The 13,283-nt window shown below is 55.3% G+C and overlaps 1 protein-coding gene across 2 annotated transcripts; it reads right to left on the bottom strand.

The window, feature by feature from the left end:
- Positions 1-276: 276 nt before the first annotated feature.
- Positions 277-12,299, bottom strand: SH2D2A (SH2 domain containing 2A). Of its 2 annotated transcripts, none has more exons than XM_038383397.2 (9): positions 12,145-12,299; positions 8,813-9,006; positions 7,352-7,581; positions 6,783-6,872; positions 6,222-6,387; positions 5,392-5,595; positions 4,771-5,313; positions 3,850-4,005; positions 277-2,359 (listed from the first exon to the last, which is right to left on the bottom strand). In XM_038383397.2, the coding sequence occupies exons 1-8, from the start codon at positions 12,278-12,280 to the stop codon at positions 3,850-3,852; spliced, it is 1,719 nt and encodes a 572-aa protein (XP_038239325.1). In that variant the 5' UTR covers positions 12,281-12,299; the 3' UTR covers positions 277-2,359. The 2 variants fall into 2 exon arrangements, with proteins under 2 accessions (XP_038239325.1, XP_043357686.1); XM_043501751.1 differs by lacking the exon at positions 12,145-12,299 and adding an exon at positions 10,939-11,012 and having other exon boundaries at positions 7,352-7,525.
- Positions 12,300-13,283: the final 984 nt, after the last annotated feature.

The following is a 13,283-nucleotide window of genomic DNA, read 5'->3' as shown; positions in this document are numbered from 1 at the left end:
CTTTACAATGGATACCGCTGTAACTTACACCCACTTTAAGGCCCCTTTCCTCTGGCAGAGTTGTGAAAAAGGAGCCTCAAGGCTTGTCTACACAGACAGTGCTATAGTGGCACTGCCATAGTGCTTCATGAAGATGCTACCTACGCTGACAGGGGAGAGCATCTCCTGTTGGGGTAGGTACTCCTCCTCCCTGAGAGGTGTGTCTGTGTTGACAGGAGAAGCCCTCCTGTTGACATCGTGCTGCGTACAGCCGGAGTACTGTTGGTATAACTGCGGCACTGGGGTGTAGATTTCCTACATGCCTGAGTGATGCAGTTGTACTGACACAAGTCTGTAGTGTAGACCCTGCCTTAGTCTTAATGGGAATCGAGACCAGGACCCGGAACATCTGGGACTACTCTAAACCTATACACAGGCGACTTTGTGCCTGAGTATTGGCAGTATTTCTACATTGGAGAATAGGAGGTGACCTTGTGGGGCAAAAGGTGGAAACCAAAACTATTCCCCCCTCCCCTGGAATTGAAAAGCTGGGGCGGTCACAGGTCAATGAGGGGCTGAAGAGGTGCCTGCCTCTCAAAGTGCCAACTGCTCAGACCTTTCTCCTGCAGGTGATGTGTGAAGGGAAAGCCAGAGTTTAAAGGGAGACTTCAGGGCTATGGAACATTCAAATGGCTTCTTCCAATGGAGCTGAAACATGGAGGAGCCTATTGGCCCAGATGCTGGCTCATATGAGCCTGGCAGTTGCTTTTACGCTGGTCTGTTTGGTGGTAGGGTTTGTGGCTGCCCTCCTCACAGAGAAGTGGTAGGTCTTGGGGTGGAGAAGGGGGAAGAATTAGGCAGACACCAGAAGCTCTCTGGCTGCCTGCTGCTTAGTAGCCATGTTGCCAGGTGCACACTTTTGAGTCAGGTCACCCCCAGGAGAGCGGGCTGCGTTGGGGAAGAGGTGTTGGGGGTCTTAGGGACCTTTCACATGTTTAGGATTTCTTGTAAGTTTCACCTTCACTCTGAATTTATTTTTTTGTTCCTAACTGCAGCGTTCCCTAGGCCTTTCCTCCGTATGTTACCTAGTGGAACCCTCCGCTGCTCTCCCCTGGCAATGAGGCTTCTTGCAGACCATCCTTGTAGCATGCAGCATTTCCTGCCTACCACCTTCCACAATCCATCCATTTCGTAGCCCTGCCACTCTCTTCCCACATCCCCTAGTACCTCTACGCTCTGTGCCCCTTCCCGCTGCCATGTGCTGCTCTTAACTGGCAGCTGTTCCTTGCAGCAGCGATGACACAAGGGGGCAGGGAATCCTGTCTCTGCCATGGGCCTGAGCCTAAAGACCATCCTTCCTCTCTGAACATGCTGCCTTTGAACCTGCCTGGTGACCCATCTGTGGGGGGAGGATTTATAGCTGTGTTTGGGCTGAGCAGCATCCGGATCAAATACTACTTCTATTTGTTCTATCTGAGGATGCTAAGACACCGTAAGGGCAGTTCACATCTCACTGAAGGCCCATTGCTTTTATTTACAGACAGTGCGTGGCGGTGATAAATTCTTGCCCTGAGAAGTGGGAACGAAATACAGCCCATCATGGTTACAGATCAAGCAGCAGAGGGTCCATAGGACTTAACATGGAACTTAAACCCTGAAGCTGCCCCTCATTTAAGCCCTGCGTGCAAGTCTATTTCATCCCATTTGCTTCTGTTTATTCCCCTGATTTAAAAATAAGAATCCTTATCTGAGCAGCTCTGCGGCGTCGAGTCAGTGTGTGTCTCCAACGCCAGAGGATGTTCGTCATCCCATTTGGGCTTGGTAGTTCCACCCCATGAAGCAGCTTCTACGACTGCCCAATGACACCAAGAAGCAAAGACCCCCTTCTGGGTGGTGGTGGTGGGGGGGGGGGGGCAGGAGATGACATCAGGGGTCCAAAAAAGCCATGAATCTTGAGTACCAAGCAACTGAGAGCAGGAAGGATGGGAAAACTGACAGAGCTGGTGTTGTAGCTGTGAGGAAGAGACTTTGTGAGCCGAGGACCTCACTGGGTTTTTTATTGGCGTTGGATCTCATTGTCCTTTTGATGGAAAGATCTTCCTGCTTCCTGAAACTCCCACCCTTAGAAGGGGGGAGAGCATGTGATCCTTGAATTCACGGAGGAGGCTGCTCCATGCACAAACATGAGAGAGGCGGTCAGAGCAGCAGTGTCTTGAGGGCTTATGTCTGCAGCAACTCTGTGTCCTAGCCCTGGTCTACACTAGTGTAGACATATCCTTGGAGAGCAGCTGATGTTGAAGAAGTCTTCTCCGGCGGCTCTCAAGCCCGGGAACCCTTGGCAGGGGGTGTCCTGCTGGCTTGCCTTGAATGTGGGAGGGCTCTGAAAAGAGTGAAAATGCTTGTGTCAAGCCTCCCAAAGGGTTGCGTATTTGCCATTTTCCTCTTCCCAGGTCAGGGAAGGGTGGGAAGGGTAGGCACTGCAGGGGCTGGGTGTCAGGGCTCGCTTGGGGGATATGAGGGACCACAGGCAGCTTTTGTGGGTGGGTGTAATGACACTAGTTATGAAGCGTATGACTTCTTGCTATTTAGGTGGCAGAAAACTTAAATCCCTGTGAGAAAATCTAGCCACTTCCTAAGAGGTTAAGACCCCCCAAGTGTCCCCTCCATCTCGTAGTTCTCTATCCTTTCTTTCTTCACTCTGTCGAGGGTGACTGTGGCTAGCTGTTTTCACTGCATCAGTGTTAATTTTGTGCTACTGGTTTACAGATAAACTAACTGGCAAACAGGCTGAGCCAGTGTCTTTTAAGAATTGTAGAATTTAGATACTGCGATGAATGTAAAGATGCGGCTCTATGGGCCTGGTTCTCAGTAACTCTGACCTACACATGTTGGCCTGGAGTGCAAAGGGGCCGCAAAGCAGACGGAAATGGCTGGCTGAAGATCCCCTAGCTCTCCAGGTAGTGTGGAGCTGGTGAAAGGGCCCTGCTCCCATCTGTTGGGGTAGGAGGTGAATTAAGGGCATGGCCAGAGAACCATAGAGGGCCCAGCACCTGCTTTTGGGGAGTGCAAAGATGGGTGAAAATCCATCCCAGCCCCAAACCCAGTAATAGGGCAACTGGTAATATATCACCCTCCGGTTCTTATCACCCATCCATCTCAACGTGGGTCAATGTCATTATCTCCATTTGACTGATGGGGAAACCGAGGCACAGATTGGCAAAGCGACTTGTACAACAGCAGGCTAGTGGCAGAGTTGGGCCTAGAGCTGATGTTCCTTGACTCTGTCCTATGCACTAGTCCCTAGACCAAACTGCCTCCCTTTTGTGTTCAAGTCAGTGTTAAAATTTTAACCCACCTTTGAAAGGAGGCTCCCATCAGTTTAGCCTACAAGTGGGGTTTGTTTGTTTTTTTAATTAAAAAGCAAATTTTCCTCTCAAAAGGCTACTACAAGAAATGCCTTTCCCCCTTCTCCTTTGAGATTAATTAAATCCAGTCCTGTCCTCCCCCACTTCAATCCCTTGAGCGTTTGCGAGCCGGAGCAGGGCCGCAGGCTGGAGCGTGAGAACCCGAAAGTGACACTCACTCGCCCAGGGGTAGGTTCCGCACTGCAGTGGTGCACGGGCCTCATGCTCTTTCTCTCTCTGCACAGTGGGAAATTTCAGCCACTGACGGCCTGATCCTACCCCTGATGAAATCCTGGCTCATTGCAATGGAGACTGGATCTGATCCATGGGCCCGAGTCCCCCTGTGCCTTGCAGTGTCCTTTGCCCCAGTGGGTGTGAACACTAGCTGTGGGCTGACATGATGCATAAGGGGCTGACTTTCCCCTTCTGCCTACCTAATTTCTTCTGGATTTTCCCTAATACCTACCTAGGAGTTACTGCTCCCCGAGGCGGGCGGGCTAGGATGGTCTCCAGAAATCCGCTCGTAAATGTTTTCTAGACCTTCCCGTCCCGTGGTGGCCACCGGTCTGGTCAGGGTGGCCGCCTTCCTGCCGTAAACTGGGTCGTCAAACTTCAGCGGGTTCTGAGAGGAAGGAGGAGAGGGGGAAAGTGACAGGGACACAGAATTGCTCTGTGCCATTCCTATTCACGCCATGTGGCGCTGGGGAGAGGCGTGGGACGGGCAGCATGGGGGATGGATTCCTGGTGCACCCACAGAGCAGGAAAAGCATAAATTATACCCCCCACTCCATGCATCATCTCCCACCCATATGCCTCAGCCCTAACTTCAGCGACACCGTGGGTCTGTGGGTAGGGCACTGGCATGTGACTCAGGGAAGCTGTGTTCTGTTCCTAGTTCTGTCACTGCTCCGCTGCGTGAGCCTGGTCATGTCCCTGCTCGGTGCCTCAGTTTCCCCTCCCACCCTCTGTCTTCTCTGCATAGATTGTAAGACAGAGACAGGCTTTTGCTATGTAGCTGCATCACCCAGCACAATGAGGCTCTGATCTCAGGTGCAGCCTCTAGGCATTACCATAATACTCCAGAATAGTGGAAGGTTTAGGGGAAATCAGTCTCCTTGGCCCATTAAGTCTGTGGTCTCTTTACCAGCAGAGAGAGGAAATAGCATTGGTGGGTTCTGTGGGAGAGACCTCCACCCACTAGGATCGGGACTGAGCCCCACCAAACTCATTGCACACAGGCCCCCAAACAGCCAGCATGTGTGAATAACCAGCTGGATGTGAACCAGTGACCCTAGTGTGTTTCAAGGCCCCTCAGACTCAACTTGTCCTGCCCCCTTGTGGCCATTTAAAGTGCCGCTCCCCACTTGTCCTTTCACGTGGCACCCACCTCCGAGGACGGCCCACATGGCCTCCCCTGGGCCCCCTCGACGGCGAGAGCTGCAGGCAACCGCCTCCTCCGGGACCCCTGCCCCGACATGCTCCGGCGGAGCCTGTGGTGTCCTGGGGCCGGCTCGGCGGGAGATCTGGTTAAGCCCCGAGGCAAGGTGGACACCGTGTCCTGCAGGACTCTGGGTATAGCCTGGGGCCGGGGCCGGCACGCCAGTTCTACCTCCGCGTAGACGTTCTCGGGGTTGGGGTTGGGCAGCGAGCCTCGTCCCATGGCGTAGAAGGGGATGGGCTCGTCGGGTTCATAGTAGATGCGGCGTTCGGGGGGCGGGAAGCCCTCGTGGGGCTCGGCGTAGGTGTGGAAGCGCATCAGCTGCTGGTACTTGGCCCCTGTGGGCTGGGCCGGCATGGGCTGCTCAGCTGGGACGGGCGCTTTGCTGACGTGGGCGTAAGGCTCTGCAGAGGCCCTTGTCTCTTGCACAGGGCTGCTCGGCCTCGAAGTGGGGCCAGCCTTGGTGGGGAGCAGGGGAATGGCACAGGGAGCCTGAGGGAGGAATGAAATGAAGTCAGCTTCCGTCTAAGCAGCCCTGCTCCTCCCCTCTTTGTCCGTGCCCACGTTTACCTCCTTGGAAGGGCATCCCTCATTCCTTTGCTCTGCAGCCAGCGGGCAGGGATGGCTCTGTTGGCCGGGGGCCTGGGGCTGTCTGAGAACCAGGCTGTATGCTTGGCCACTTGCTGCTGGGGGGACGTTTGCTGGCTCGAGTGGGGCACCAGACCCTGCTTCGGCTTCAGCTGGGATCCCACCATTCCCTCGGCTCTTGTCGCCCTGCGGCAAAGGGAAAAGCTCCTGAGCGATAGATGTGGCATTAGGTCTGGGGTTCCATGACTGTGACTCCTAGGTGCTACGGCAATAAAAATAACAAACTGCAACAGAGCACAGGGCTGGGTGTCAGGACACCTGGGTTCTCTTCCTAGGGTGCAGGGTGTAGTGGGGAGAACAGAGCACAGGGTAGCAGGACTCCCAGCTTCTGTGCCACTGATTCACTGTGCCACCTGGACCAACTTGCCTTTCAATTGCCTCATGGTGGGGAAATACTCCCAGTGCACCGGGGATAGTTCTGCACTGCTGCATGTCTGGGGCGAGGGGGGACAATTCATTCAGGTGCTAATTACTGTAACATCTGTGACTGCCTCGCCTTCCACAGCTGTCATGGTGCTGACCTCCTGTTGCACAAGCCCAGACCCACGCTGCTTGGTCTGGGGAATCCCCATCAGCAGTACAGCGCCTATGATACACAGTGGAACAATTCTTATCCCCTCCAGCAGAGGGCAGTGGTGACACCAGCCAGCCAGCACATTCTCATGCCTTTCTTATGATGGCAGTTGCGGCATTCCAGTGATCCCGGGGCACGCAGTGGGATGCCAGGCACTCTGGGCGAGTCACTCTCTTACCCTGGGGCATGGTGCTGTCAGGAACTCGTAGTAGGGGGTGACAGGGGCGGTGGTGTAGTGCAGAAGCAGGCCCTGAAGCTCGACATGGGCGCTGTTCTCTCCTAGGATCACATAGCACTCGTCTTCCAGCTGATCTAGGATGAAGTGCCGGCAGCGATCTCTGCCCCTGGAGCCCAGAGAGAAATCAACACAGGGAGTGAAATTCCATCCACACCAGAGTGAATGGCAATTGCGCTATTTTCACCCAGTGGCTCTGGCTCAGTGGCCTCCAGGTCTTCAAGGAACTAGGGAGGCCAGTGGGGCTAGAAGAGATGCTCCCACGATCACGTTACCCACAGCACCAGCGTTGTGTGGCTCCTTGTCCCCCACCGCCCCCCAGGCAGCTGGGCCATGTAATAACAACGATCCCTAGCTCTGAGAGACCGACCAGCCCTACACAGTGCGGCGCTCAGCAACCAGCATCGATGGGGGCCTGACGAAGCACAGAGAGCAGCGAGTGGGGCTGGGGCAGCTTGGAGATCTCACCTGCGGGGCTGGCTTAGGAGCAAGGGGTGACCTCACCTGTACGACAAGACAAATCCCACAGTGCTTTCACTGAAGCGAATCAGGAAAGAGCCCAGCGGCTTCTCCTGCAGCAGCTGCTCCGTGTCCCTGTGTGGGAAGGACAAACGAGGTCAGAAATAATCCAGGTGAGAAGCCAAGCGAGGGGGCAGCAGCTCCTGGGTAAGAGATGTAGCTTGGTAGGGCGGGGGTAGGTGATGCTCGTAGTTCAGGAACAATATCTCAGCCCCCACCCCCCCCGGGCTTGGAAAGGGGCAGTCTAGGCAAGGGGACTCCTGCAGGCTCGCAGCCTCCTGTGTCCTGGCATGCAGCGAGTGGGGGCAAATCCAGCTTGTTAGAACGGGAGCTGGGGAAAGAACCCAGGAGTCCTGGCTCCGCAGCCTTCCCCGCTGCCATTCCCTTCATTTAGGTAGGAGGGTGAAACTCCTTCCTTAGCCCTATTTGTGGCAGCAGGGCGTGGCGCTGCCTGTGGGAACAGCCCCAGGGTCCAGGGGACGCTGCTGTGGGGCCGAGCCACGTACCTCCCACGTCGGCGCCGGGGTACCTGCCAGGCGCCCCTGGCCCCTCACCTCCTGCTGATGAAGCCGTGAAACCAGGGCGGCAGCTCCCCCTGCTGGCAGATCCGGCTCGCCTGCGTGCGCTTGAACCACGCCCGGGTCCGGGCCTGCAGCGCCGACGGGGCCTCGGGAGGGTCCAGCCTGGGCCCCAGCCTCGCCCGCGTCTCCGCTCCCTGCACAGGATCCCCGAGCAGAGACCAGCTCAGCTTGGCACTGGCCGCCGGCCACGAGCTGAGAGGGGCCTAAGGGAGTGAGAGCAACAGAGGCCTAGATGGGGGAGGGGGTGGTGGAGATGGGGGCCATGTCCTTCTGCACACCCCCCTTAGTGCCAAGCTGGGGCAAGCAGTGACTGAGGGGAGCCCCCCCCAACCCTGCCATATGGTGGATGTGGCAGGCGGAGCACGGAGCCCCAAGCCTGGGCCCGGCGAGGGCAGGAGGGGCCTCGCACCCTTTGCCAAGGCCCTTCTTTCCGGCAGTCCCTTGGGGTTCCCTTTGTGCTGACGCCGCTCGGGAGCTAATCTCTGGCTTCTCAAGTAGAGGCTTCTGCTTCCAGAGACCCAGAGAGGATCCTCCGGGGGTTTCTGTCCTTCTAGGACCAAAGGCCCCGGCCTCTCTGATAAGGACCTGGGCGAGATGCCATGAGCGGGCCACTGGGCCAGGTGGAGCACCAATTAAAAATACCCCCCCTCCAGGAGCCAGGATGGACGGACGGATGGAGAGATACTATAGGGTTCTCGAGTGAATAGACTAATAGATGGATGGATAGATATAGGAGGGGGGAGATAGAAGGATGGACGGATGGACGAGTACTATAGAGTGGACAGATGGATGAATGGATACTCTAGAGTGGATTGACGATGGACAGATACTGTAGGGTTGTTGGATGGACAAACAGGGTAGGGTGGATGGATGGATAGACTGATGGACAGATACTGTAAAGGTGGACGGATGGACAGCTAGTGAAGGATGGATGGATGGATTGACGGATAGATTCTGTACAGTGAATAGACATATGGACTGGTGGACAGAAGGTGGATGGTTGGACAGATACTGTAGAGTAGACAGACAGATGAATGAATGGACGGATGCTGTACTGTCGGGTAGACGGGCAGTATGGAGTGGACAGATGGATGGATACTGTGGAGTGGGTGGGTGAGTGGATGGATGCTGTAGGGTGAATGCCTCATTACAGATGGGTGGCTGGACAGAAGAGTGGGCTGAATACAGTACCCGATACATTTCCCCCCCCAGCACACACATTTGTTCCATTATTTAACCCGCTCTAGCAGACAGACACTCAGGACACCCTCCCCCAGCTCCCCTCATTCTGCACCCACCAGATGCTCTTCCCCCACGCCACAGAGCCCTGCACAGCCCCGAGCAACTGGAGAACGGCCAGTCCGACACCTCTCGGGTCTGTGGTGCTGTGAGCCGAAGCCACAAGGGGCTGGATCGAGAGCTGCTGATTCCTACCCTGGTATAGGTGCCCTGGTCCCTCTGAGAGCCAGGAGGCTGCTTCTCTTTCTGGGCCCCGGCTGGCGCCATGCTGAGCCCAGCACTGGCATCGTCCAGCTGGGCTGGCTCGTCCGCATTGTCATCTTTGCTGAGACCGTTGGGTTTAAATGTGCTGAAGAGGAGGGGTCCCTGATTATCCCGGACGTCAGCCCCTGGGGATGGAAACAAACAGGGCTCGATCCTCCAGCAGGGCCCCCCTGTAGGCTCAGAAGCCTTCCCACCCCCTTGCATTTCTGTGGGTGCAAGAGTCTTCTCCGCAGCTCTCGTCCCCATCCCAGGTCTCTTTCCTGCCTGGCCTTTGGCCCCATTATGCAAGCCCCCTGGGGAGCCTGCCCCGGGCGGGGAAGAGGAGTTGGAGCTGGCCTGCAATGTAGATCGGCATCCACTGCCCTGCTTCCCATGGACCTTCCGAGCCATAAGAATATCTATTGATGGGGAAACTGAGGCACAGAGCAGGGATGTACCTTGCCCAAGGTCACACCTAGCAAGCCAGAGCTAGGATTAGAACCAAGGTCTCCAGCCAGCCCTGTTCCATTAGCCCGGCCTTGCTACACCTGACCCTAGAGGTGGAGAGTCCAGCAGCTGGTGCTGATTGGGGCTGCTCTGTTCTGTTCCTATGGAGGAGGGGTGGGGCTAGCCTGAGCCCTTGCAGTTGGGAACAGCCTGGCAGGAAAGAAGTTTGTTTTGGGCTCTGGTCAGCCTAAGTCTAAAGGACGCTGTTACTCCAGAAGAGGTTGAACTCATTACCTGCCGAGTCTAATCTGCAGCTGGAACAGGCTGGGGAAACTGAGGCAGGGTGGCTGCAATGCTGTGCTGTGCTGCAAGGGGTTGCTCTGACATGGTATGTCTTGCACCCTTCCATAAAGCCTTGCAGCGTTGGATTCTCCACGCACCCGCCAACGCTTGGGTCTTTATCACTACTCTCACGATATGTGGTGTTTTTCACCAAGCCCCAGCTCCTGGAGTCCTGTGATGAGGTAAGACTCCCAGCTCTCTCTCTCTCTTTGTTAAAATACATTTCTATCTTGGGAGGTGGGTATCTTTTTTTTCAAAATATAAGCCCTGTTCTAATCCTAAAGAGCCAGAAAACTAGAAGGCAAATAAAAAACTCCCAAAATGTCTTATTGTTTTAAACAAAATCTCATGAATTTCTGGGCTCTGAATCATGGCTTTTGAACTCTTGGAGTAGGCAAAAGTGTATCCTGCAGGTAGCCCTTGGTGCCTGCTTTCTCCAGGGGTCCATGATGCCATGGGAGTGGAGGGGGAGAGAATTAATCCCCCGGGGTCCAGTTTCCAAACGCAGCCATCTTGCTCCAGAGGCGTGAGGAAGGGTGGAAAGAACATTGAGCATCTTCTTTGCTCTAGCAAAAAGATGCAAAATAAATGCCACTGCTTTGCTGAATCTTTGCTGAGGACGCAATAAACCAGCTGCTGTGCTGGGACTGCAGCTAGGTCAGCTCAGCCACCCTCTCCTCTGTGTCCTTGTTCTGGACCGGGAGCAAAGCCTAGAGCTGCGTGGGGCATGCTTTCCCTTCTAACATGCTGTTTGGGGTTGCTTTTAAACTTTGCCAAATTTCCACCGTTTGGCTGATGTTTCCCATGCTGGGTATCTGAATTTTTGGGGAAAGTTTCCGCTAAAAACTTTCAGCTGTTTTGGAGAAAGAGGGTAGGGAAAAATCCGTCCCTCTGCCCATGCAGAAAAAATACTTCCTATCCCATCTGGGACTGTGCAATCAAAGACTGCACCAGAATTCAGCCCCCTTGCAGCAAGATTCACAGGAAGCCTTAACTGGGCACTTCTTACCTTTGGAGGGTTGGATTTTTTGCTAGCTTAATGTTCTTTTAATGGGTTTAACGTAATCGCAACCTCTTCGGGGGCAGGGACTCTCTCCCAGTGTGTATATCTAGCACCTTATGGCCCTAATCTTCAATTGAGACCTTGAAGGCTACTGTAATAATCCCAGGAAATACAAGTGTTCTGTTGTGTTCTAATCCTGATCTAATTACAGGGGACCTCTCAATAGTGTTTAATAAGAGTTAATTAAAACAGGAAGTAATTATTTAAATCGGTTGATCCATCCCACCTTCTTAGCATCCCGGAGACGTCTGCCTGCGATTGCCATGGCATGTTTTGGAATCCTATTAATAATAGCCCATCTCCTGCAATGTGATCAATATTTGTTTGTGCCCACAAGGACATCAGTTGATCCCTTTGGAGCTCTGCCCAGGGACAGGGTTGCATGCTCAGGGATCTGACTCTGGGATCAGGGCCTACCCTTCTGCAAAAGAGAGACATCTCTCTCGAAAGCGACCTAACCGTCTTTTCTTGTTGCTGCAGCTGAGTTTGTCCCAGGATATCGGAGAGACGAGGTGTGGGAGGCAATATCTCCTATTGGACTTTTGACTTCTGTTGGCAAAAGAGACAAGCTTTTGAGCTACCCAGAGCTCTTCTTCGCGGCTCGGAAGTTGTCTCTCTTTTACCAGCCGAATTTGTTCCCATAAAAGAGATCCCCTCCCACTCTTGTCTCTCATTTCCCCTCTCTTTTGTTCCTTTAAGAAAGAAAAAGTACCAAGTCACACCCCCAGCCCTCCCAGTCAGCATGAGCATGGTGGGAGTGTGGGCTACTGCCCATTCCGCTTGGGCAGCGTTGGACATCTGCTTTGCACTGGGGCAAACAGCCAGCCCGAGGCGCAGGGTGCGGGAGGATCGGGCCTCCGCCTTCGAAAGTGTTTATGCTAGGACAGAGACGCCATGCGCTCACCCCTCCCCTCGGACAATGCATTGCAGGGATGGCTCCGGAGCAGGGCATAACTGGCCCATCAAACCGTCCGGCCCAGGTCAGCAGCTTAGGGCATGGATGTCGTCTGGAGGCTGGCATGGAACGAGCTGTGTGGGTCTTGGTGCGACCTCTGCCAGGAAGGGGTCTGCATTCCCCCAACCCAGCCCCCACAGCTGGGCAACCTCCGCAATGAGCTCCACTCCAAGCTTGGCTCGTGGAAGGGGACCCGGGGCTCCATTGCCCGAGGGGACATGCCCTCCGGGTCACACCCGGGTCTGAACAGCTGCACTGTAGGACTCTTGCACTGTATCAGCCCAACGCCTGGCGGGCAGTTGCCCCTCTGTGGCATGGGGCGTAGATTCCCCACTCCTGCCTGCAGGACTCCAGTCTCCCTGGCTCTTGCCTACGTCCCTCTTCACTGGACTCCCCTTAAGGGAACAAATCTGAGCATGTGAAGAGTGGTCAAGGTTGCTCCCGTCTCCCCCCCCCCCGCGCCCCAGCAGCTCCTACCTGTCCTAAGGCCCTCCTTGACCTGGGAGTCCATGCCCTGCGGCGGCCCCTGCGGGGAGCTGTGCTCCGAGGCCCTGGCAGCGATGTCTGCTGGAGGCAGGGGAACTTGCAAGTCCTCCTCGTGTGCTCTCTGCATGCAAAGGGCAGGAAGCAGCTACTGAAGCCACAAGATGCTGCTCGTTCACGGGCGAGCAAAGGAGTGCCGCCGGCGACGTCATGGAAAAGGAAAGTGCCGTGGCAGAGTTCTGGGGCTAGGTGCTGGGGCTGGAGATGAGGGGGTGGGGTCACCGCAGCGCCGGGCAGGACTGGGCCTGTGTCTGGGCTAAAGCCCCTCCGTGCCAGTCTGGGGGGCGGAAAAGCCAGCCAGCTAGCGGCAGCTGGAGCTGCTCAGAGGGGCCTGCTGAGTACTAGCCCATGAGACCTGGGTTCAAGTCCAAACGCTGCCTTAGCCTCCCTAAATGACCTTAGACAAATCACTTGAACTCAGTTCCCCCCTTGTATAATGGAGAATCATCTTTCCTTCGTCTCGTTAGACTATAACTGAGCCCCCCCCCAAAGGAACTGGCTCTGGGTCTGTGAAGGGCCTGGTGCAAGGGGGCCCTGATCTCAGTTGGGATGTCTGGGTGCTAATGCTAGACAAACAAGTACCGTTAAACATGAGACCCCCTTGATATTATCTTGCCAGGGTGTTTGAGATAAGGTGCTTTTGCTATTTGGAGGCCTGACCTGGGCGACATCAGCCAGGGAAGCTGTCTGGGGCCAGGCTAGTCCTTGGAAGGGAGACCTCGAAAGCGTTCCAGGGCGCAGGGGGGAGAGCAGCACACCCTCTGCTGTGGGGGTTTGGGGTGGGTGACCCAGCAGGGGACGCTCTCCTCCCAGGCGGGGCTGCCCCAGCGTGGCAGGGCTGTGCTGCTGAGCGCCGAGCGGGTGACCTAATTCTCTTCCTGAGTAAGGAGGAGTCAGTGCTGAGGCAGGGCCATGGGTTCGAGGCTTCGAGCTTCCGCCACCGTTCTGTGTGTCCAGAATCTGTCCCAGATTTCCCAAGGGACTGGGTATTTTGTGATCCCGGCGGGAGGTTTGTCAATTAAACAATTAATGTTTGGCCAGGGCTTTGGAAACTTAAAGAGCTCTAAAAGAGC

Source organism: Dermochelys coriacea, chromosome 24 (assembly GCF_009764565.3).
Source record: "Dermochelys coriacea isolate rDerCor1 chromosome 24, rDerCor1.pri.v4, whole genome shotgun sequence".
Taxonomy (NCBI): domain Eukaryota; kingdom Metazoa; phylum Chordata; order Testudines; family Dermochelyidae; genus Dermochelys; species Dermochelys coriacea.
Note: the sequence above shows the minus strand (reverse complement) of the source record. Positions and strands in the feature narration are given on the sequence as shown.